The 22,577-nt window shown below is 37.5% G+C and overlaps 1 protein-coding gene across 1 annotated transcript; it reads left to right on the forward strand.

Annotated features, from left to right (window-relative positions):
• Window positions 1-8,280: 8,280 nt before the first annotated feature.
• LOC140793280 (uncharacterized) lies at window positions 8,281-9,544 on the forward strand. Its single transcript, XM_073144670.1, has one exon. It carries the CDS (start codon window positions 8,332-8,334, stop codon window positions 9,244-9,246), a length of 915 nt encoding a protein of 304 aa, XP_073000771.1. The 5' UTR covers window positions 8,281-8,331; the 3' UTR covers window positions 9,247-9,544.
• Window positions 9,545-22,577: the final 13,033 nt, after the last annotated feature.

Below are 22,577 nucleotides of genomic sequence, written 5' to 3' on the forward strand. Positions count from 1 at the left end.
TTCATTGATGAGGAGGATTAGCACTATGAGGATGAGGTTGATCCCTATGAAGATGGTGATGGACGTGCTCGAGGATTTAGAGAAGGTGATCAACATGCCCAAAGGTTTAGACTTGAACAAAGGATCTTTCATGAACCCGACAATGCTCTTCGAGGGAGAACTACATGCTTGGACTTTTCAAAATTCCCAGACAGTGATCCAACGGATTGGGTGTTTCAAGTTGAGCAATATTTTAATTATCAAGGTACAGCGGAAGACGCAAAAGTCCAAATGGAAAGCTTTCACCTCTAAGGAATAATAGTGCATTGGTATAAATCGGTTATTCGTGGTGGTGGATTTACTAGATAGGCTGATTTTTGTAGGAGGATTATATGCAGATTTGGGACAGCGGCATATGAAGATTTTGCTACCACATTAAGCAAGATGGTTCAGAGGACTACTGTATTAGAGTACCAAGCTGAGTTTGAAAGAGTTAGTAGTCATTGTGAGCCATCGTGGCTCGAACGGACATTGATGAGCACATTTATTTCGGGGCTGCGAGAGAAGATACAAGCGAATATTTGTGCTCTATGTCCTACTACTCTTGAGGAGGCCTTTGAGAAGGCCGTGAGAATGGAATAAAAACATAGGGCTCTAAAGATGGTAGCGAAAACCAATTGGGGCAACCGAGATGGGCGGTTCGCACCTAGAATGCCAGCTGGAAATTCAGCGGTTCAAAAATAGTGGCTGCGAGCCCTAGACCATGATCACCTTTGAGACCTTCTTCCGATATTAGAGGAGGCACTAGACCCCCCATTCGAATCTCACACCTGCCCAGGTGGAGGAGCGAAGAGTGAAGGATCTTTGCTTTCGATATGATAAGAGTTTCACCCTCGGTCATCGGTGTTCTAAATCGATCCGGAGTGTGATGCTTATCGATGGTCTTGAGGAGGATGATGAGGTTGTTAATGATGAGGGTGTCCAGAGGAGATCCATTAGGAGACCGTTGTGGAGAGTGTTGAGGAAGATATCCAAGCTGAAATATCAATGGATGCATATTCAGGTACTTTCGCGCCAAGGACGTTACAGGTAGACGAACTCGCTAGAAAGCATTGTGTGCACATCCTCATCGATTCGGGGAGTACACACAACTTTCTAGACGAGAGGTTAGTGAAGATATTGGGTTTGGATGCCGAACCGACCACGAGATTTGACATTGCTATTGGAGACGGCACGAAGCTTAGGGCGGAGAGCTTGTGTCATCGAGTCGTTATACAGTGCAAGGACACGACATTATTGTGGACTTGTATCCGTCGGCACTGCGAGGAGCGGACATTGTCCTTGGTGCTTAGTGGTTACAGAGTTTGGGACCCATCACATTTGATTTTCGGAGCATGTGGATAAAATTTAAATAAGGAAACAAAGATGTGCTGCTTGATGGTGTTCGGTATTTGCTGATTCCTGCGATGCAGGATATAGTGGGGCTGCCTTGTGCATATAATTTAGCATATCTTCTACAGTTAGGACCAGTAGGAGATGACCGTCAAACGAGTTCAAGTACTACTATTGAACTATCTAATTTATTATATAACTTTTTTGTACTATTTGAGGAGCCACTGGAGTTGCCCCCGAGGAGAGCGGCGGACCATCGCATAGAGATTGTACCCGGGGCTACACCGGTGAACGTGAGACCATATCGGTATCCACATGTACAAAAAGAAGTTATCTCAAAGATGGTAGCCGAGATGTTAGAGCAATGCCTCATTCAACTAAGTCATAGCTCATACTCATCCCCCGTGCTATTGGTGTAAAAAAAGGATGGGACATGGCATTTTTGTGTTGACTATCGAGCATCAATGATTGGTATCCCCCGTGCTTGACTTGAGGGCTAGGTATCATCAAATTAGAGTTCACTTGGCGGATGTGCACAAAACTACATTTCGGACTCCGGACGGGCATTACGAGTTCCGGGTGATGCATTGTGGTCTCACCAATGCTCCAGCTACCTTTCAAGACCTCATGAATAATATATTTTGGCCTCTCTTGCAAATGTATGTCTTAGTATTTTTTAACGATATTATGGTGTATAGCATTATTGAATTGGAGCATTGGCAGCATTTGGAGGACGTGCTGAATTTGTTGAAGCAAAACTAATTAAAGATCAAGAAGTCCACGTGCCTATGGGGAGTACCACAAGTGGAATATTTAGGCTACATCATTTCAGCGGATGGTGTAGCGGCGGATCCACAATAGGTTGCATGCATGACCGCTTGGCCTATTCCTACTACTACCACTAGATTGAGAGGATTTTTGGGGCTGACCGGATATTATCAACGCTTCATCGTCGGATATGGCAAGATCGCTGCTCTTCCCACTTCTTTGTTGAAGGACTCTTTTAGAGGGACAAATGGAGCCACTTCAGCCTTTGAAAAATTAAAAATAGCAATGATGACGACACCCGTTTTAGTGCTACCAGACTTCACCAAAGAGTTCATTATGGAATGTGATGCGTTGAGTGTTGGCATAGGAGCTGTACTAATGCAAGGAGGACGTCCTATAGCTTTTCTTAGTAAGGTTTTGTCATAAAAATCTTAGCAATTATCAACTTATGAGAGAGAGATATCGGCAATTCTATATGCGGTTACAAAGTGGAGGCTTTATTTGATCGGTAGGTGATTCATTATCCGAACCTGTCAAAAGAGCCTTCCATACTTTATGGGACAGTGCATATACACTCGAGCACAGCAACGATGGGTCACAAAATTGTTGGGGTATGATTATGAAATCCAATACAAGAAGGGAACGGAAAACAGAGCGGCGGATGCACTATCGCGCCAACTCGATACCGCCGAGCTTGCAGCCTATTCTTCTCCTACTTTTCCCTTCCTTGATGAGCTGAGGTATGTATGTGCATCTAACCCAGATATTTTGAGATTGTTGTAGGAGGTGATGGATGATCCGGAGCACCATCCAAAGTTGGAGAATTGAGGAGGTTTGCTACTGGACCGCGGATGCATTTGAGTGCCCACAAATGATGGATTGCGGCAGAAAATATTAGAGCACTTCCACCACACTCCAGAGGCTGGTCATGAGGGTGTCTTGAGGACTTATAGGAGGATTCTCAGAGTTGCACGTGGCTAGGAATGAGGCGGGATGTGAGGAATTTTGTCTGTGCTTGCGAAATCTGTCAAAGGGCTAAAGCAACCACCTTGAAACCGGTCGGATTACTACAACCATTACCTATACCGGACCGTGCATAGGAAGATATTTCTATGGACTTCATAGAGGGTCTTCCGCTGATACGTGGTTATTCTGTTATCTTTGTGGTGGTTGACAAATTAAACAAATATGCGTACTTTTTAGCATTGTCATATCTAGTTTCAGCCAAGTCGGTGGCTGAAATTTTTGTAAGAGATGTTGCTCGGTTACATGGCATGCCAAGCACAATTGTCTTGGATTGTGATCATGTATGATAGGGCTCTGATACCAATTGATAGGATCTAGAACCAAAAGATCGGCTACGGAACAATTCCTTAAGATCTAAATTTATTGTAGGAAGCAGTCCGCGCAACTGTGGGAAAATATTCGTCAGATATTCTCTGGTAGTTAGAAAATTATGAAACTAATTGGGTTGGATCCATATCGTCCTAATATACAACTGTTGTATTTATGCCCTTTGCAGATTCAAACTGTAGTAGGGACGAAAATATGGAATAACGTGGGTGAAGGTGGTGGTGACGAGTGGAGTAGATGTTAGGGTTATGGATGGGTATGGAGATGAGGATGGATTATGGAAGTGATTCAGGGAAGTAGATGAAGGGAACGAAGAGGTCGAGATCACAAAGAAGAGGGGTGACTCGACAATCGAGGGAGATTAGAAGCGAGGAGAAACCTTGCCAACAGTAGAGGTGGAAGAATGGTGAAAAGGGAGGAGTCTAGAAAGAATCCAATAGAAATATAAAGTTGGGTGCCATCCACATATTTATAGAGGCTAGCCAACAAGTTCTAAAACAATATGAAACCATAACAAACCAACTAAACAAGTATTTCTTATCTTCTCCGAATACCTTTTAGATTAAGCTTTCATTTTGTCATAGATATATTCGGAATCTGGAGAAGTCATGAATATACAAGTTGTAGATCTAGAGGTTATCGACCTTATCCAACTAGTTTGATATTATTTGGATAACTGTCGAATATTCTACAAATAGTTTTCCGAAACTGCGCAGAGTTGGATTTAGCTAATTAGATAAAATCCTAACTAAGTGTATCAGTGTATTTATGAGCGACTTTTGGACAGAGTTTTTCAAATTGTAGGGAACTCGATTAAACTTTAGTTCGTCCTACCATCCGCAGACGGACGGCCAAACCGAGGTGGTCAATCGAGGCATTAAGTAGTATTTGAGGTGGTTTTATGGGAGAGATGTCGAGGTGATAGTTAGAGTTCTTACCATGGGTGGAGTAGTCTTATAACATCGCCTACCATAGCAGCATTGGCATGATGACGCACGGCTTTGATGTTACGCACTTATGATCTAGTGACATCTGCAGACAGGACGGAGGTAGACATAGCATTGATGGATAGAGACGCCGCATTGTGGAAGTTGCGTGCTAATCTTAAACTTGCTCAAAACCACATGAAACAAGTTTATGATCGTAGCCATAGGGAGCAGGAGTTTGACATCGATAGTTGGGTGTTTGTGAGGGTGCAGCTGTATCGATAGGTGACCCTGCGTCCGATGCGTAACCAAAAGTTAGCACATCACTAGTTTGGTATATTTTAGGTGTTAGAGCATATTGGTCCAGTTGGATATTATTTGGAGCTGCTAGAGGGGTCGAGAGTGCATCATGTCTTCCACTTTTTATTACTGAGGGAGCGGATTGGAGATCATGAGGTAGTTGGATTGGTTCTACCGGAGCCATTGGAGGAGATAAAGATCGTAGAGTCAGTTCGTGTACTTGCTTGGTGTCGACGCTCATATGGTAGCAGATTGGAGATTGAGATTCTAGTTGAGTGGCTTGGCAAGCCATCTAATGTGGCGACATGAGAGTTGGAGACTGATATCTTGGAGCGTTTCCCTGACTTTTCACCTTGAGGGCAAGGTGGGGGAAGCGTGGTACACTTAGTTAGAATCTTTTCTTATTGCATTAGGTGTTTATTTTTATTAAAATAAAATTCATGTAGGTCGCGTTCGAATGCAAGAGAGGTCGCATTCGAACGCCCTTGTGAATGCCTGCATTAGGTTCGCAAATACAGAGAACGCATATCGTGCGTTCGAATTCTTGTATCGCGTTCGCACATCCAGATATGGAACTTTTTGTGTGCGTTCGAACGCGATCGGGTGCATTCGAACGCGATAAAGGAAAAGTTCTAAAATTAGGGTTTCATATTATTTTAGGACTTGTTGTCTAGCCTCTATAAATATGTGGATGGCAACCAACTCCATTATGCTATTGGATTATTGATTTCTTGCCTCCTATTTTCTCTCTAGACTTCTCCCTCCTCCCTCTTCATCATCCTTCCACATCTACCGTTGGCAAGGTTTCTCCTCGCTTCTAACCTTCCTCGACTGTCGAGCCACCCTTCTTCTTTAGGAACTTGGCCACTTTGTTCCCTTCGTCTACTTCCCTTAATCACTTCCACAATCCATCCTCATATCCATATCCATCCATAACCCTAACATCCACTCCACCCGTCACCACTACTATCACTAATGTTATCTCATATTTTCATCCTAGTTTTAGTTCGAATCTATGAAGAGCATAAATACGGAAGTTGTAGATCAGGAAGTTACAGATATAACCCAATTAGTTTTGTAATTTTCTGACTAACGAAGAATATTTGACAAATATTTTATTATAGTTCAAACGCGGTTTGTGAACGGGGTTGTGAACGTGGAGAAGAGAATGTACTGTGCGTTCGAACGCACTGTGAACGCCTGCATCGCGTTCGCAAATACCGACAGGCGCGTTCAATCACGCGTTCGAACGCCTGCATCGCGTTCGCAAATCCAGAAGAGCTAATTCGGTGCGTTCGAACGCGGTCGGGCGAGTTCGAACGCGGTCAGCGAAAATTGTGTTTTAGTGTTAATGTGAGTTGTTGGTTAGCCTATAAAAGGATGTGTAGGGCAACCAAAATCATCATTAATTATTGAGATTGAGTTTTGCCTTGCCTCCTTCGTCTTCTTCGCTCCCGTTCTCTCAATCCCCGGCGACGCCGCTTCTAACCTCCCTCGTCCGGCTAATCACCCTAGTCCCTTAGGGGTGGCCCTCTTCTCTCCCTTCGTCCAATCTATCCAACACTTGCCCTAATCCTTCCATCAACCACAACCGTTCCACCATCACTTTTCACCGGTGCCACCACATTAACGCCGGTCCACCACCATCCACCATTACCTAGGATCTCGTGCCTCCATCCACGAATCCAAAACAGAGCATCCTGACATTCGTCCACTAAACGAACAATATCTCAAGATCCCCAACTCCGATTCGCTTGTAACTAGATTTGTTGGAAAGCTCTTTTATGAGGCTACAACATATCAAAATCTCACGTCGATCCGACGACAGTATATTTTGGGATCTAATTTCAAAGTTCCGTGCCAGATCGTATCAAGCTGGTATCAGAGCCTTAGCCCCAAAGAGAAGATCGTATCAATCTGGTATCAGAGCCTTAGCCCCAAAGAGAAGATCGTATCAGTAAAATATGAAAATTCTAATTATCTCTTCTCAAGACTGAATATATCTAATGAATATTGTTTTCATAAACCCTTCTTCTCCAAATTGTAAACCATCTAAAACCTATTATCTTCATCACTAGTGATAACTCTCCCCTTCTTGAAGACACCTTTGTCTACGGCTAATAGAATCAGTGCTAGTAGTCGGGGCTTGCCCTTCCTTCACTGGGGAACCGAAGAGCGCGAAGCTTATATAGATCTCTTCCTTATTTTTATTTCCACTTTTGTAATGTTAAGTTTCTTATTAATGAATTGGTTCACTAATGTTGGAATTAGAGGAAGAGCAAAGATGAGCTGATTGAAAGAGGTACTCATTTTAGATGAGATTAGGGATTCTTTAGAATTTTAGGTATATGGCCATTCACTTGTCAGACTTTATATATGAATGAATTTATTTTCATAAATTACAGAAGCCCTTAAGTTTACTTTTACATTAAAACCTAAATGGTCAGAGTAATATTTAATGTTTCCTTATATTGTATTATATTATTTTATTACATTTGACAATTTATGTAAAAGCAATTATTTTTTTTTAATCCTAAATTTGTGGATAATGCTTCGATTGGTTTGTTTATTACGCAGATATTCTATTTTTTTTAGACGGCTCATTTATAAGAAAAATCGACCTAAGAATTCAAATATAGAATATGAATATCAGCCACACGAAGAGGAAAAGGTTGATAGTTCTTAAAACTCTCAACTATGGTTTAACATTTCTTTCTTAAGAAGATTCCAGTTGGTTTCAAATTTGTATGCGCTTCTCATGTTATGTGCTTTAGCATACCTCCTTTAAGAAAAGTAATTACTATTGTATCAGAATCAAGTCCATATATTAATTTGTTATAGTGAAAACTAATTATGTAAAATAATAACATTAAATTTGAAACAATTAAGAGTATGTGGAACAATAAAGTTATATTGTGAAATATTTGTATACAACAACAACAACTAATCTATAGATATTTGTGTATAACATAAATAATTCATAGATATTTTCTAAAATATATATATATACAACAAGTCTTTTGGTAAAGAGTCCGCACAATTATAGATTCCATGTTTAATAAACAAAGAATTCATAATTATTAATTATGAAACCTAACGTTAATATATACAGAATCTAAAATTATAAATTATGGAAACCAGTTAGTATGATATACATACTTAATCACTATGGAATATATAATTATTAATATATGGTGTTTATAGTTAATAATTATGAAATCTGTAATTATACTAACACCTAATTTATAATAACTCCAAAATCAATTTATCAAAATAAAAACTAATCAAGCATAAACTTGAATAATACATAGATACAAAATAGTTCATAGATACAAAATGAGAATTCATATGTACAAGTAGATTGGTGCAAGGGCAGTTTTGATACTTTTAAAAAAGTTTAGTTAAGCTGTAAAGAAAATCTAAAATAGTTAGTAAGGCAAAATTATGAAAATTTTTAGTTTACTGTGAAAATCACTCAGTTATGATAATTTGAAAATTGTCGGTGGCAATCATGTAAAAATCGCTATAAAATAAAAATTATAAACCCAAGCCCACCATCCGCCCTTTGATTCCTCTCTCTCTCTCTCTCTCTCTCTCTCTCTCTCTCTCTCTCATGGCTGACGTCGCCGAGCTCTTCTTTCTACCCCTCGACGAAATATTCGTCCCGGACTCCGCCATCAGCGACGGAGAAGCTCACGACCAAGTCCACTCATACCACAATGAAACCCTAGAACTTATCAGCCACCACTCAGGCAGCGCCACCGCCGCTTCTGACCCCTTCGCCGGAACCCTAGACACCTGTGACTTCGGGTTCCTCGATGATGTCAGGGACATGGCCCCCGATTACTTCGAATCAAATGTAAGGGTGGCGTTAGCTCATACCCTCTACCCCGGCCTCAACTATGGCTTCATTCCGGAGCCCGTCGATTCAGATTCTGTTTCGCAAATCGATCCGACCACCTCCTCCGGCGTCTCGAATCCCGGAGATCTTGTCTCTTCACTTTACTGGGATTGCATCAGGGCGGATCCTGAGGAGGACTTCGAGTGGGAGGAAGTCGTCATCGATGGGTTGGGATTCGTCGCGGCGTCGGAATCGATTCATGTTGATGATGCGATCGATGGGGAGATGGGCTGGAGCAGAGAATGGGGAGTTCTTCTCTTGGATGGATCAGAAGGGGAGGAAGACGCTGAGGCGTTTAACACCTCGGAGGAGTATGAGATCTTGATCGAGCAGATGGCGCAGCACGATGATAGCTCGATCCGGGCCATCCCTCCGGCAGCCAAGTCGGTTGTCTTGAGTCTCCCATCGGTTGTCTTGGCCGAGGAGGGTGTGGAAAGGAATAGCACCCATTGCGCGGTATGTAAGGATGAGATTTCTTTAGAGGAGCGGGTGACGCGATTGCCATGCTCGCATTATTACCATAAAGAATGCATTTTGCCATGGCTTGGAATACGGAATACTTGCCCAGTTTGCAGGTATGAGCTGCCGACCGATGATCCAGAGTATGAAAGAGTTGGAGGGGTCTGAGGGCTGGTGGCATGGCCGAGGGAGGAGTATATGGCCAAGTATAGTTTCCTTCTTTGATGGTAAGACAGTGCAGATGGTTCTCTGATGCTGTTGTATTGAGGTAACAGAAAACAAGAGGGAAAGCTGTTGTTTTTCCATCATCTCTAATGTGATTAAGAAATTGTAGGTGTAGTTATGATTTTATGTCAATTCTCGATGGTTACTTGGGAACCTGATGCTAAGTTTGTTATAAATGGCTTGCACATAGACCTTTTTCTCTTGGATAAATGTAAAATGCAGTGGCTTTATGTTTTCCTTACATATATTAATTAATTACTATGGTGGAGCTTTGGAGGCAGAAACTATAGATTTCTTTGGATTGCTTAGCCTACATGTTGTAAAAGTTCAACACTGTCTCATTTTGTTGTTCAGTTTTAGTATTGTCCATATGAGTTGTATTTGTCATGTTGATTAAAATTGAAAAAAGAATAACAACATAAGATGCATTTAAGGGGGTGGGGCAATTGGTAACAGATTATTGAACTATTTATCCTGATATAGTTTGTTACTAAGAAGCATATTCAAGGGCTGAACAGATTAAAATTCTGGGGCCGTTTGTTGTGATGTATTTGTAAGTACGGCGTTACTGTATTTTTTAAGATAATTGTTTGGTTTATAGATATCATAAAGTAGTGTCTCATGTTAATCAGTGCTCATATGCTGTATTTTCATATCCAGTTAGTCGATGTCAAATCACAATTTTTTTTAGTCGATGTCAAATCACAGTTTTTTAACCTTCCATGAGAAAGAAAAGAGTGTTAATTGATACTATAATTTGAAGAGAAATGTGATGAATATTTGGTGCTGATGTTGCTTTCATACTATACACTACTTGTACAAACACAACATCTTGAAATATATCAAACGAAACGGCCTCTGGTATTCCAGATATGCATGTTATAGATGGAAGTGTGCTGTCAACTCTGTGACTACAACCATGGTTCTCATTTGTTGTTAGCTTCATGATATCTGTTTTATGAGTTACACACAAGAAAATTTTTCTGGATTATAGTTCTGCCTTGATGGTGGAATGAACTATCTTTGATTTTCTTTGTTGAATACCCAAGGAAAAAGGGTGGGAAGAGGGAACAGAGCAGAGGTTGGAGACATTAGGATATCAGAGTTATATCTCATTCATTTGTCTCATTTGCCAGGTTTACCCTAAAGTGGACTATCATATTTCTAACATTTCGTTATTTTCCAACTCTCTTTACACATCTTAGGATGCATAAGATGTCAAACAGTTACATGTTTTGATTGTGCAAAGAGCCACTTGTGGCATATTTTAAAGTATATTCTCTTTATAATACTCAGTACAAACTTGGGCACCTTTATTTAGAAGATTTATGAAGGATCCATGTAGGGAATACAGTAAAAAGACAACAAATTAATATTATCTACAATTTCAAAGAGTTATGATGTAAAGATATGTATATTCACTTCCTTTTTTCAGTAATGAATATCACTCAATTTCATAGTCGAATTCTATTGATGATCTATGTTTTGTTTTGTTGTGGGGAGCTACTTTGATTATGCAGTGCAATACCAACTAGACTTAAATTATAACTTTACAAGATACTTTTGATAGCATGGAGTGATTTAGTACAACCTGAAGATCTCTCTCTGCTTTACCATGTTTTGCTTTTCGACTATTATTTCTTTTGTGGTTGTATATGAATTGATTTTCTTTTGTAGAACTATTCTTTTGACATAGCAATAATTTGATGGAATCAAATTTTGTTTCCATGTGAATTAGGTATTTATCATGCCTTATGCTACTGCTTCTAACATGACTATTTTCAAGGGTATATCACAGGACAATCTGTTTGACTTGGCCTTTTTTTTTTTAACATGATGAACAATGTGAACATGTGAGATTTCAACTGTCAAATGATTAACAGATTACTTGTACACTCAGTTAGATGATCATGTACTTATGTAAAAATATTAGGGTACAGCCTTCTCATTTGGACCACTAATAGTGTGATATTAATGATGTACTGATCTGGCACCTTGCGTAGAAAGTTATCCTTGGAAATTTTCATTATCCCTATCTGGAGAAAAGAATCTGATGATGCAGAAGAACAAAGTGATGTAGCTGCAGGCTCTCCAGGTTAGAGAATAAAATGTTATTTCTACTGCCAGGCGAGTACAATAATTCTTGTTGATAATTTGAGAGATGATACTTGGAAGTGAAGAAAATGCTGTTTTCTTGTGCTAAAACTATACTAATAATTTCAGTGTGGTCTACATTTGGTGTTTTTCTAAGAAGCAAATTATTTTCTTTTATGCGTGATTCCTTCTTGTTAGAGGGTCACAACCTCCACCAAATTGTGGGTGATATTGACATTATTGTGGTCATGAACTTTTGACTGCAGGGAAGCTTCCTCTCCAGAGGACTCTTTCTATAAAGCATCTACTTTTGGTGATCCAATAATTGTGTCATTTCTGTGGAATGTGATAAACTGTTGAACTTTCCAGGCACAGGTTATCTGTTGCTTTAAGGTTTAATAAACCATGAGGGGTTTCATCTGCTTTAATTGGGTATTATTGGTTTTCTACTTAGTTGCTCTCATATGATTGATGAACCTTTAGTTTTGTCTAAAGCAAACTTGTTTTCACTTTCCATGCATGCTATAGTCTTGAGGACAATTATTCATGAAGGTATTGATATTTCTTTTTTCTCATCTCTACCTCTTGAAACTTGATTAATAGTATCAGTGCCCTTTGTTATGATACCAGGGATAGTTATCCTCCTCATTTTCGAGTTACTGAACTTGTTTTCTTAAAAGTTACTTTGCATTTTATTATCAGTGAATTTAAACCAATAGTTTGATGTATAATATGGCATTAGAAAATTTGCTTGCAGTATCTCCTGGGAGATATCTAGATTATTAATCTTCTTTTTCTGTTTGAGAAAGTCGGGACATTTGGATGCTGACTTAGCTGCTAAGTCATCTGAAGATCATCTTCTCTATGGTTGGGCAGTTATTTTCTCAATAGGGTTCTCTATACTTTTGTTTAAATTTTCTTGCCTTTGACTGTGAAAGCAAAGAAATATAACGTTCTTTTGCTTTTGAGGGAGGCGATCTTCCACTCGTATTGTTCAGCATCCTTTCGGCGAAAGTTTATGGAAACACCACTTTAGAATCGTTTCCATAAACTTTAGAATTCTTCTTTTTCCTGTAAAGTTTAAGCATTTCCACCTGAAAGACTGTTCTGTCTATCCTCACACCACCCAAAAAAGATTACATATATATCAAAATTTTGAATTGTGGATTACGAGAAAATGTATGTTTGTTTTACTTTTTTATTTTTGGAAAGAGCCCCCTAGACTATTACCATTATTTTCATAACAAAATTCTGTACACTAACTGGTGTATGGGTCTTAGACATGATCATAGGGCAGGCCGGGCCGGACTTTTCGGGCCAACCGAGCTTAAATATTTGTTCACGGCCTGACCCACCAATCACTCGGGCCGGGCCGGGCTAGAATAGTCTAGCCCGTTACTGCCCGTTGGCCCGTGAGAGATCTGGCTAGCCGGTCGGGCCGGCCCGACTCACCAATCACTCTATTTTTAGAATTTTTTTTACTATTAGCTTATTTTAAAAAAAAAATATTTATGTTCCTCCATTTAAAATAAATTAAAATTTTTTTAAAGGTGTGCTTAAAATAATGCAAAATTGTACAATACTAAAATATTTTTACTATAGTAAAATGGTAAATTACTATAGCAGAACGGGCGGGCTTTCGGGCTAGGTTGGGCGGGCAAAGGGCTAGCCCGTGCCGCCCATGAGTAGTTCGGGCTCGGGTCGGGTCAGGCCTAAACCGGGTCCGAGCCGAGCTTAGCCTGGTCCAAACCGGGTCGAGCTGGGCATGGGCGAGCTGGGCTGTTTGATCAAGTCTAATCGGTCTAAACATCCGGAAGTTTAACTCGAAAACCTTACTCATGAGCTTGTAGAAAGGGTTAGCCCTACTTGTATGGGCTACATTGTATAAGAGCTTATGATATAATTATTATAATATGTAGACAATCAGTAAATATATACGAAAAAACTAGATTAGATATTTATATAAAAGTATAAATAAAGTCATTTATATTATTATTCTCATAATAGTTCAAATAAAATAATTTTGGGATATTGATTTAGATATTATTCTTCAACCTGCTATATCCATATCTGCATAGACAACTATTAGAAATTTAGATTTCAAGTCGGATAGGAAAATCTCAACCTATATTTGACAAAATTCAAATAAGAATTGGATTATGTCAGATTTAATTTGACCCATTTTCACCCTAGGGCCACCCTTCTCTGCAGCCCAAACCTTGGCTTGCAGGATGCTGCTAAACTTTGCAAATTGGTTCCTGGAAGCATTACCCATTCTCTCCTAGATTACTGAAAGTCCTATCCATATTGTCATTTAGCCAACTCGTTGGAGGGAGTCTTAGTTAATCACTGAGAGTAGAGGACGAAAGTTTTAATGGACCGACATAGAGTTGCTTTAAGGATTCATATGTTATTATATCATTATAAGCAAGACTTGCTTTAAGCCCAACGCTATTTTGGTCAAATTTCATCATTTAGGCCTCCACAATCATATTTTTATTACTTTAGAAATGATCTGTTTGTTTAATATCTTCTTTTACAAATCCTGGATATGGTTGACTCTTTTAGATTTTGGACCTTAGGACCAACTCTATCTATTTTTATATTTTATCTCATTTTTGCTATTTTAGCAAAAATATGAATTTTCCCTTTTAGGTGATTTCTTTCCTATATTTTGTTGAATATTGTAATAAAAAGGGATGGAATAAAGTTAGTAGTATTTTCTCTTTTTTACTGTTCTTGATAATTTTTTTGAATCAACAAGGCTTTGATGCCCTAGTTTTTGGTATTCTCATTAGAGGATTAACAAAATCGAGGAATCCGCTCTTATTTCAACTCATCGATATTCTTTCCTTACACACTCCCTATATTAGTTGGCATCAAAGCAACCACTCTTTCTACACGATGGCCTTGAGAAGCTATGTCGGTGTGCTGGAGATCCATATTGATGAGGTGTATGATTATGATCATGATCATGATGATGTCGCTCACTCGGCACAATAGGTGAGGCATTAACTATGCAAATTATTGCATAGACTATTTAATCCAACAACAACAACATGAATATGGAATCGTCAAATTGTACTTTAGTTACACCATCTACTATGTCAAAATAAGAAGGGACAATTAAATAATGTGCTTTTGCAGGTGTTGGACCCCGTTATTTCTATTGTGTTAAACTCAAAATATTGTCTGAAAAGGGATCAAGCTTGCAAGGGTCTTTTTATGGACAATGAAGAACTTAAGGTGATATCTATAATTTTGTATAGGATGTTGTGTATGATAGTACCATATGACAATTAAGTGGTAGAAGAGTTAGCGATAGGAGATCAAGGCTCACTACTAGCGGATAAAAGGACTTATTTCACTCTAGATAAACAGATGGTGATGGGCGGATGCACAATAATATTCTCAAGCCCATATGTATTGTTGGTGGCAAGGTGTACACCTTGTTTATTATTTTTGAGAGTTGCGAGAATATGGTACTTGACGAGGTTATTTGAAAATTAGAGTTAGCAATTGAACAGCATCCTAAACCTTACAACCATCATGGTACGGTGCGATATAGTTCTCATGATGTATGTCATCTTTTGTTAGAGAGGCTTTGACAATTTGATAGAAGCATCACTCATAACGGATGAAGGAAAACATAGTCTCTTGTTCAATTCCACTAGGATCATATTACTACATAACAAAGAGGTTAATGCTAAACTAGCTTGGGAGGGATATAATCTCTTATCTATGTATCAGTTTGAAGAGGTGAAGGCAAAAATTAGGGTGATGTACGTTTTGGTAAACAAGGAGAAGATATAAGCAACCAAAATTTTTAATCATATCACGAGTTTGGTCAAGGAGTTTTGGGATGTCTTTCTTCTTAATTTGCTGGATGAGCTACCACTACTACAAGATATACAACACCATATAGATTTGGTCCTAGGTGCTAGTGTCCCAAACCGATCGCATTATTTTATGAGTTTTGTAATGGAAAATTAGTGATACTTTTGTAGTGAAAAATTTGTGGACAAAATCATATATATTTGAGTTGTACAAATTAGATTTATGTAAATGATTAAGTCACATAGCATTTAGAAGATCATGGGAAGAAATTAAGTCAAAAGATAAAAAAGAAAGAAGTTATAAGTTTACATTTCAAGCCCTTATCTAGACGAGATTGAAGGCATTTGGACGGTCGAAACAGTTCACTTAAGAAAACTTTAATGGCGTTTGGATGAACCCAAACGACATGCGTATAATAATAAAAAAAGTTTGAATCTGTAACACCCCTTCCCAACGACCACGTGCTCAACCATGCGCCTTACAAGGACATGTTGTGCACGTGATAGGACGGATAGGGTCCATCACCCAAAATACACCTATACTAAAGGTAATCTGCCTCACATATAAATTATGTTATAAACCAAATAAACATGTTACTATACGAAAATTTAAATCCACAATAACCATTCTAGACCACTAAGTAATTTAGCAGGACCTACACATGTCATCACAAACCATAAAGATTAGGTGATACAACTAATACTCAAGTAAAATATAATTCAACCTATATTATACAATTTATCATCTAATACAATGAAGTACAAATATATCCAATAATGGTACAACTTAATTTCTATATTATTTTACGTCTAGCTCACCTTATTTTTGATAAAATATCTTTTCAAGATATCTCAAGTTATTATTAGGTACCACATATATTAAGGGGTTTGAAAAGAAATAAAGAGAGAGTTATAAGCTAAAAGCTTAATAAATAGATCTTACCTTAAAATAGTGATGTCAAATAGAAAGTAAATTATATACTGAATAATGTACATCAGAAAGGAGAAATATGTCATGAATGACTATATAAATGTATTTTTAATAATATTTAAAGGTATAGTAGATATCATAATATCCGGTACCCAGTCTCATAATCTTGTTCGAAGGCTCAAAGCATATTTGTTATCTATTAATAGTATCTCAGTCATAATCATATATTGTCATCCGCTAAGGGTATCAACATTTAACCTAGATTAGGTGCCCTTCTAGATAATAGAAATCACGTGAGAATAATACGCCACATATGTCCTAATGTCTATTGTGCACAGAGACTACCGACCTAAAAGGCCGCAAGATCGCAAATATTTAGTGATCAATCTACCACCAAGCACCTCTAACCCTGGCACCCACTCAGGTATCCTAACACTTTTTATCAACTATCATATCAATGAGATTCCATACTTTCCTTCTAAATGATATATCATATGTATTTTATCTAATACTATAACAAATCATTTTATTATGAATTTAGGTAGTAAGGAAGTCAAAAATAATAAAATACAATGCAATCTATAATCATATATCTATCACTTATATACTCATGCTAGAGATCAACTCGACAAATAAAAGATAAATAATATATTAGTCTTTAATCATCTATATATATATATATCATTTGCATACTCATATTCAAGATCAATCTAACAAATGAATGATAAAAATTTTCATCTACAATCATCTATATATATATATGTGATCGTATAATCATATTAAAAGCCAACATAGAATGTATACATATAAATATATAATATATCCTAATATAGGAGAGCTGTCTAGGAGGCAAAACTACTCACAATTAGATTAGAAGAAACAAACAACAGAATTCTTATGTTTGTCAACCAAATATCAACTTATCGTTAGCAAAGTTTAGGGGATTTAAAATAAGGATTACTCCTTTTATTAATAATTAGATCTATAATTCTAATACTATAAATATACTATTATCATAAATGCTAGTTATGACATAAGAATAAAGATAGTTATTCTCTTTTATATAAGAGTAAAAGTTATATATATATATATATATAAATAATAATAAAAATATAAGTATAGACTGTTTGCCCTATGGTTTTAATGGTTTAATATTTGATTTTGATGATAACAAACAAATGAATTAAATGCATTATTGATACAAATAAGTTAAAATAATAATTATCATTTGAGAAGCTTTTTCTCTTTAATTATAAAGTTGAATTAATTTTAACTATGTGTTAGTATTTTGGGCATAACTTTTCATTGTTATATGACATCAATTTGATTCTTTTTTATTTGAAAGGAAGACTCATTTACATACATTTTTGTTATATAATATAATTTTTATTTCTTAGATTTTAGTTTTCAAACTTACGTCACACTTCATAGATTATAAAATTATGTTTTTGCAAACATATTCTTAACACCTATCCGTTTTTTACTTATATAACTTTCTTTATATTTATATGATTCATATGATATTTTATTTGTGAAGAGTACACTTGATATTCTATAACTTTCATATACAAATATGTTTGAAATTCGAAACTTACCTATATACAATAAGGCCTAAAAATTAACTGTTCATAATTGTTTTCTAAGTTGCATCTGGACATGGTTTACTCTTTTAGCCATAACTTTTCAAATAAATATTCTTTTGATGCAATTCTTATTAGGTTGGAAAGACAACTAAAAAATCTTCAACTTATCTTCTAGCTTCACAGTTCGCACTAATAGAGCAATTGGAGCAGAAGATGAGGCCAGACATTAATACCTTGCATTTTCATCAGGAAAGCCACATCCTCGCCAATCAATATTATAATGTTGATCTAAATCCAGCTCCCATAGTGCTGCTTTACCTAGTTGAAATTGGAAGTGCCCCAAGAACCTGCATTTACCAAAAGGCAGATCCAAGACAAAACAAATCTTGAGTTGAAATATGGAGAAGGAACTTTTTTTTGTAGCTGGAGTATTTACTTATGACTTTATTAATTTTAACCATAGCTAAGTCATATAAGAAATGGATTAAGACATACACATTTATAGCATCCTGTTTTTCAGGTAGGCGTCGTTATAATATAGTTGAATAGTTCAAATTAACTTCTGAGATTGCACTGCTGACTTCCATTTTTCTCTTCTCTCACAACCATTTCAGCTTTCAATAAGGTGATACAAAGTAGAGAAAAAAAATCTGATCAAAATTTGCACATAAATTTTTTTACAAAATATTCAAATTAGTTCAAATGGGAAAGAGCATTCTCAAACCTATTCAAGGAGGTGCATATCTCATGTTGAAGGTGAAATTTCAAAGATAAATTAAAGGATATAAAAGAGAGCGAAATAGTTCAGCTCATATTAGAGAAGAGGAGAAATTCCCACTTGATAAATTTTATGTCTCTCTTCTTTCTTTTTCTTAGTGAATTTATTTATAAATTAAACTCTTTGAGAGTTATTATACACCTTGTGTGTGTTTGTATTTTTGATTTAATTTGTGAAAAAGGTGGAAAAGCTTTCGTGGTTTGTGAGTGAGAGTTTGGATAGATCTCTTGAAAGAAGTCAGTGAACTTCTTGACTCAAGGCAAAGATTGTTATGAGATAAGACCTTTTGAGGGATAAATATCTTGTATAATGGATGCTAGGAGCTAGTGGTGTATGTTCTTTAGTGCAGAATGAATTCTCAATAAGGACCCTAGAAGAGTGGATGTAGATATTTGCCAAACCACTATAAATCTTAATGCCTTATTTTTACTCTTTTCTCTTTGCTTGTTTAATTCAAGTTTTCATAGCATAACCATGCATATAAGCATAAAGTTATCTATTTATATTCTCTTAATTTGCATGAAGCTTTAAATTTCTCATTATTATTATAATTTGTGTTTATACTTGCTTACTTAGTTTTTATATTTTTATTTAGTTTGCAAACTCAACTCACCCCCGTCTTGGGTTGCTTAGTCAGGCCAACGTAGATAAAATCTAATTATTGTTAATCACTCTTGTTTAAAATTAATGTAAAATAGTCATCATCCAATTATGTAAAAAAAATGTAAGCTTAGTATTTCATTTTATACAAAGTAGTATATAATAATTAGATGCTATATATATGCTAAATTAATAATTAGATGCTACAAAATCGTAAATGGTTTGGAAGATTTCTATAGTGGCCTGTCACGAATCAAAGATATTTCTAATCTCTATTTGAGGATATCAGAGTCAAAGAGTTCTCTAGTTTTCTCACACAGAATTCTCTCATCATAGAGTTTTCTAGAAATTCTACTCTCATAATAGAGTTATCTAGTTTTCTCACACTGTTTATGTTTCATCTTTCAGTGAGGAGACTTCTATACTTGTTTGATTGCTTGAGCTACAACTGAGAATGATCTAGTAGTAGCATCGAAAGGAGGTAAAAAGTTTGCTGACATCAAACAACTTTGATGCACATGCTTTTGAGTTTTGATCTATTGCTCAAGTGTTTATCAAAGAGAGACGATCATTTTACAAGCATAGTTAATCAAGTGGTTCCTATTCAAAAGGTTACTTAAATAGTAGGGCATTGAAAACCTAGAGTGCTAGTAGGGAATAAGATCAAGTAGTTTTTGACGAGTTTGCAGTTTCTTCCTTTCCATGTGAGAGAGGTTTTCCACGTTAAGATAAACGTGTTATCGTGTCTCAACCATGTTTACTTTTCCAACTCATATTCAACCTTTCATTTTCTACACTTACTCAATTTCAATACAATGACTTGAGTTTGGTTTTCATTAGTAGATTAGGATTCAGATTTCCTAATTGGGTTTGATTTTTAAAGTTCGATTCTTATTCCATTTTTTCTAGAGCTAGTAGGGCTCCGTTTCTATAGACCGATTCGGATTTGTTTTATTCATTTTTGGCTTTGACTTGGAATTTCTATTTCTATATTTCTTAACCTAGTTGGTGTAGAACTCCTATCTCTCCACCATGAATTTTTAATTAGAATTAGAGTGGATTTCATTCATCTTAGTGGGATTCTTGAGATATAGATTTAAGTAGGAAAGGCTTGTCTATTGTTAGACTTCCTCTTCTGGATGGTTTGAACTATCTCTATTGAAAAGCTAGAACAAGAATCTTCTCAAAGTCAATTGACGAACATGTTTGGATGTCGGTGCATATAGGTATTCTCCTCCCACTAAAAATTAGGAGAAATTATGGTGCCAAAGCTTATTAATAAGTGGGATAAGACAGATATGATGGCATGGGCTAGAATAGCAAATAGGGGTGTCAAAATAAACAAGCGGCTCAAGCTCGACTCGACTAAAGGTTGGGCTCAGCTTGGTTTAAGCTGAGCCAAGCCTGAGCTCAAAATTGAGGCTCAATTTAAATTTTGAGCTGAGCCTAAACCGAAGCAGGCTCGCTCAGGCTCCGCTCGACAGGCTCGTTTATTCTCCTTCCCAACCAATACTCACCCATCACCCTCACCACACCTTCCCATCCAATAGCCATCACATCACCCATCACCCTTACCACATCCTAGCCTCACACATCACCCATGCCCTCACCCCACCCCACCCTCACCCATCTGGCCTCCTCCTCTCTGTCAGCCTCAATTAGCAAGCCGCCACCACCTCCTCCTCTCTATTGGCCTTTATCGGCAATCCACCGCCACCTCCTCGTCTCCATCGGCCTCAATCGACAAGCCACCACCACCTCTTCCTCTCAATTAGCCTCCTCCTCTTCCTCCATCAACTGAAATGTCTCTTCCAACCTCTTTTAGTGGCCTCCTCCTCCATTAGTGTTGGGAGTCACCGTTAGCCTCCTCATCTTCCGCCTTTCCGTCGGCCTCCTCCTCCTCCTCCAGTCTCTTTTGGTGACCTCCTCACCAGTGTTGGGCTCAGCGTCAACCTCCTCTTCTTCCTCTTCTCCGTCGGCCTCCTCCTCTATCGACAGGCCGTCGCCTCCTCTCTGTCGGCTTCCTCCTCCATCGGTCTCCTACTCCTCCTTCAGCAAGCCACCATCCACACTGCCTCATCCTCTAATCAAGCTTGAGCTTTACTCGAGCTCATTGGTTAGGCTCAACTCGAATTGAGCTGAGCTAAGCCTAAACAACATAATAAGGCTTGAAATTAATTTTGAGCCGAGCCTGAGCTAGAGCCGACTCACTCAGGGTCGGCTCGTTTACACCCCTATTAGCAAAGCAATGAATATCATTCTTAGGACAAGTCTAGATGCATTAGTATCTATGAAATAGCAAAAGAGGTATGGGTTATATTAGAGAATACTCATGAAGGTAGACATAAAGTAAAAACTTTCCAAATTTTAGAGGCTTATTGTAACGCCCCCGCTCGGCATAGGCACGTGCACACCCACGCGCCCACACGGCACGCGCGGCTCATGCGACAGGACAGGCAGGGCCCGTCACGCACAGATACACTTATGTGCACATATAATCATGACATCATCAAATAATACATGCAATCACATTCACACTCACATAATCTAATACCAAATATATCATATTATCAACCTGTTAATATCTGAATATCCACATCCACAATAATATACACTAGACCACCACCTAATCTAATAGGACCTACACAGGCCACAACAAACCATCAAGATACAATTAAACAACTGCTACACGAGTGCACTATAATCTGACATGGACTATACAAATCATCATCTGATACAACAGAGTACAAATATCAAATAATGGCACAACTCAAAATCTGGTTAAACTATCTTCTATACCATCTCACATCTATAGCTCACTTTATCCTCATTTTATAATATCTCCTCAAGATATTCAAAGTCGCTATCACGTACCACATATCTAAGGGGCTTAGAAAAGAAATAAAGAGAGTCATGAGCAAAAGGCTCAATGAATAGAACTTACCCCGAATTAGTAATGTCAAATAGAGAGTAAATTATGTACTAGATAATATAAATCAGAAAGAGCATCATATCATGAATGAGTATATGAATATTCCTCAATAATACGTAAATGAGAAATAGATAACATGTCATGCCATGACTAATAAAATATATAATCCTCGACAATGTATAAATAAATCTCTATGTTATACCATCATCATAACTCTCTCTCAAATATAACACATATGATGCATGCCGATCATGATCATGCTATGATGTCAAATGCAACTATATATGATGTATATTGACCACTCAATAATCAGGTAATCATATGATAATGAAAATCATATGCATTTCTCAACATTACGATCATCACCGACATCCCGGTATAATATCATCATACTAGACCACTGTGCATAGTCAACACCCGGTACCCGGTCTCAACATCATGCCTGAAGGCTCAGAGCATACTCCGCCACCCGCAAGAGTATCTCAAATATAACCATACCCCGCCACTCGCTAGGGTATCA

The sequence above is a fragment of the Typha latifolia genome, chromosome 8, assembly GCF_019914945.1.
Source record: "Typha latifolia isolate L0001 chromosome 8, TyphaL0001v2, whole genome shotgun sequence".
NCBI lineage: Eukaryota > Viridiplantae > Streptophyta > Magnoliopsida > Poales > Typhaceae > Typha > Typha latifolia.

Bases quoted from the DNA above. Each gene is read 5' to 3' on its own strand.
- LOC140793280 (XM_073144670.1), top strand. From the start codon at position 8,332: ATGGCTGACGTCGCCGAGCTCTTCTTTCTACCCCTCGACGAAATATTC.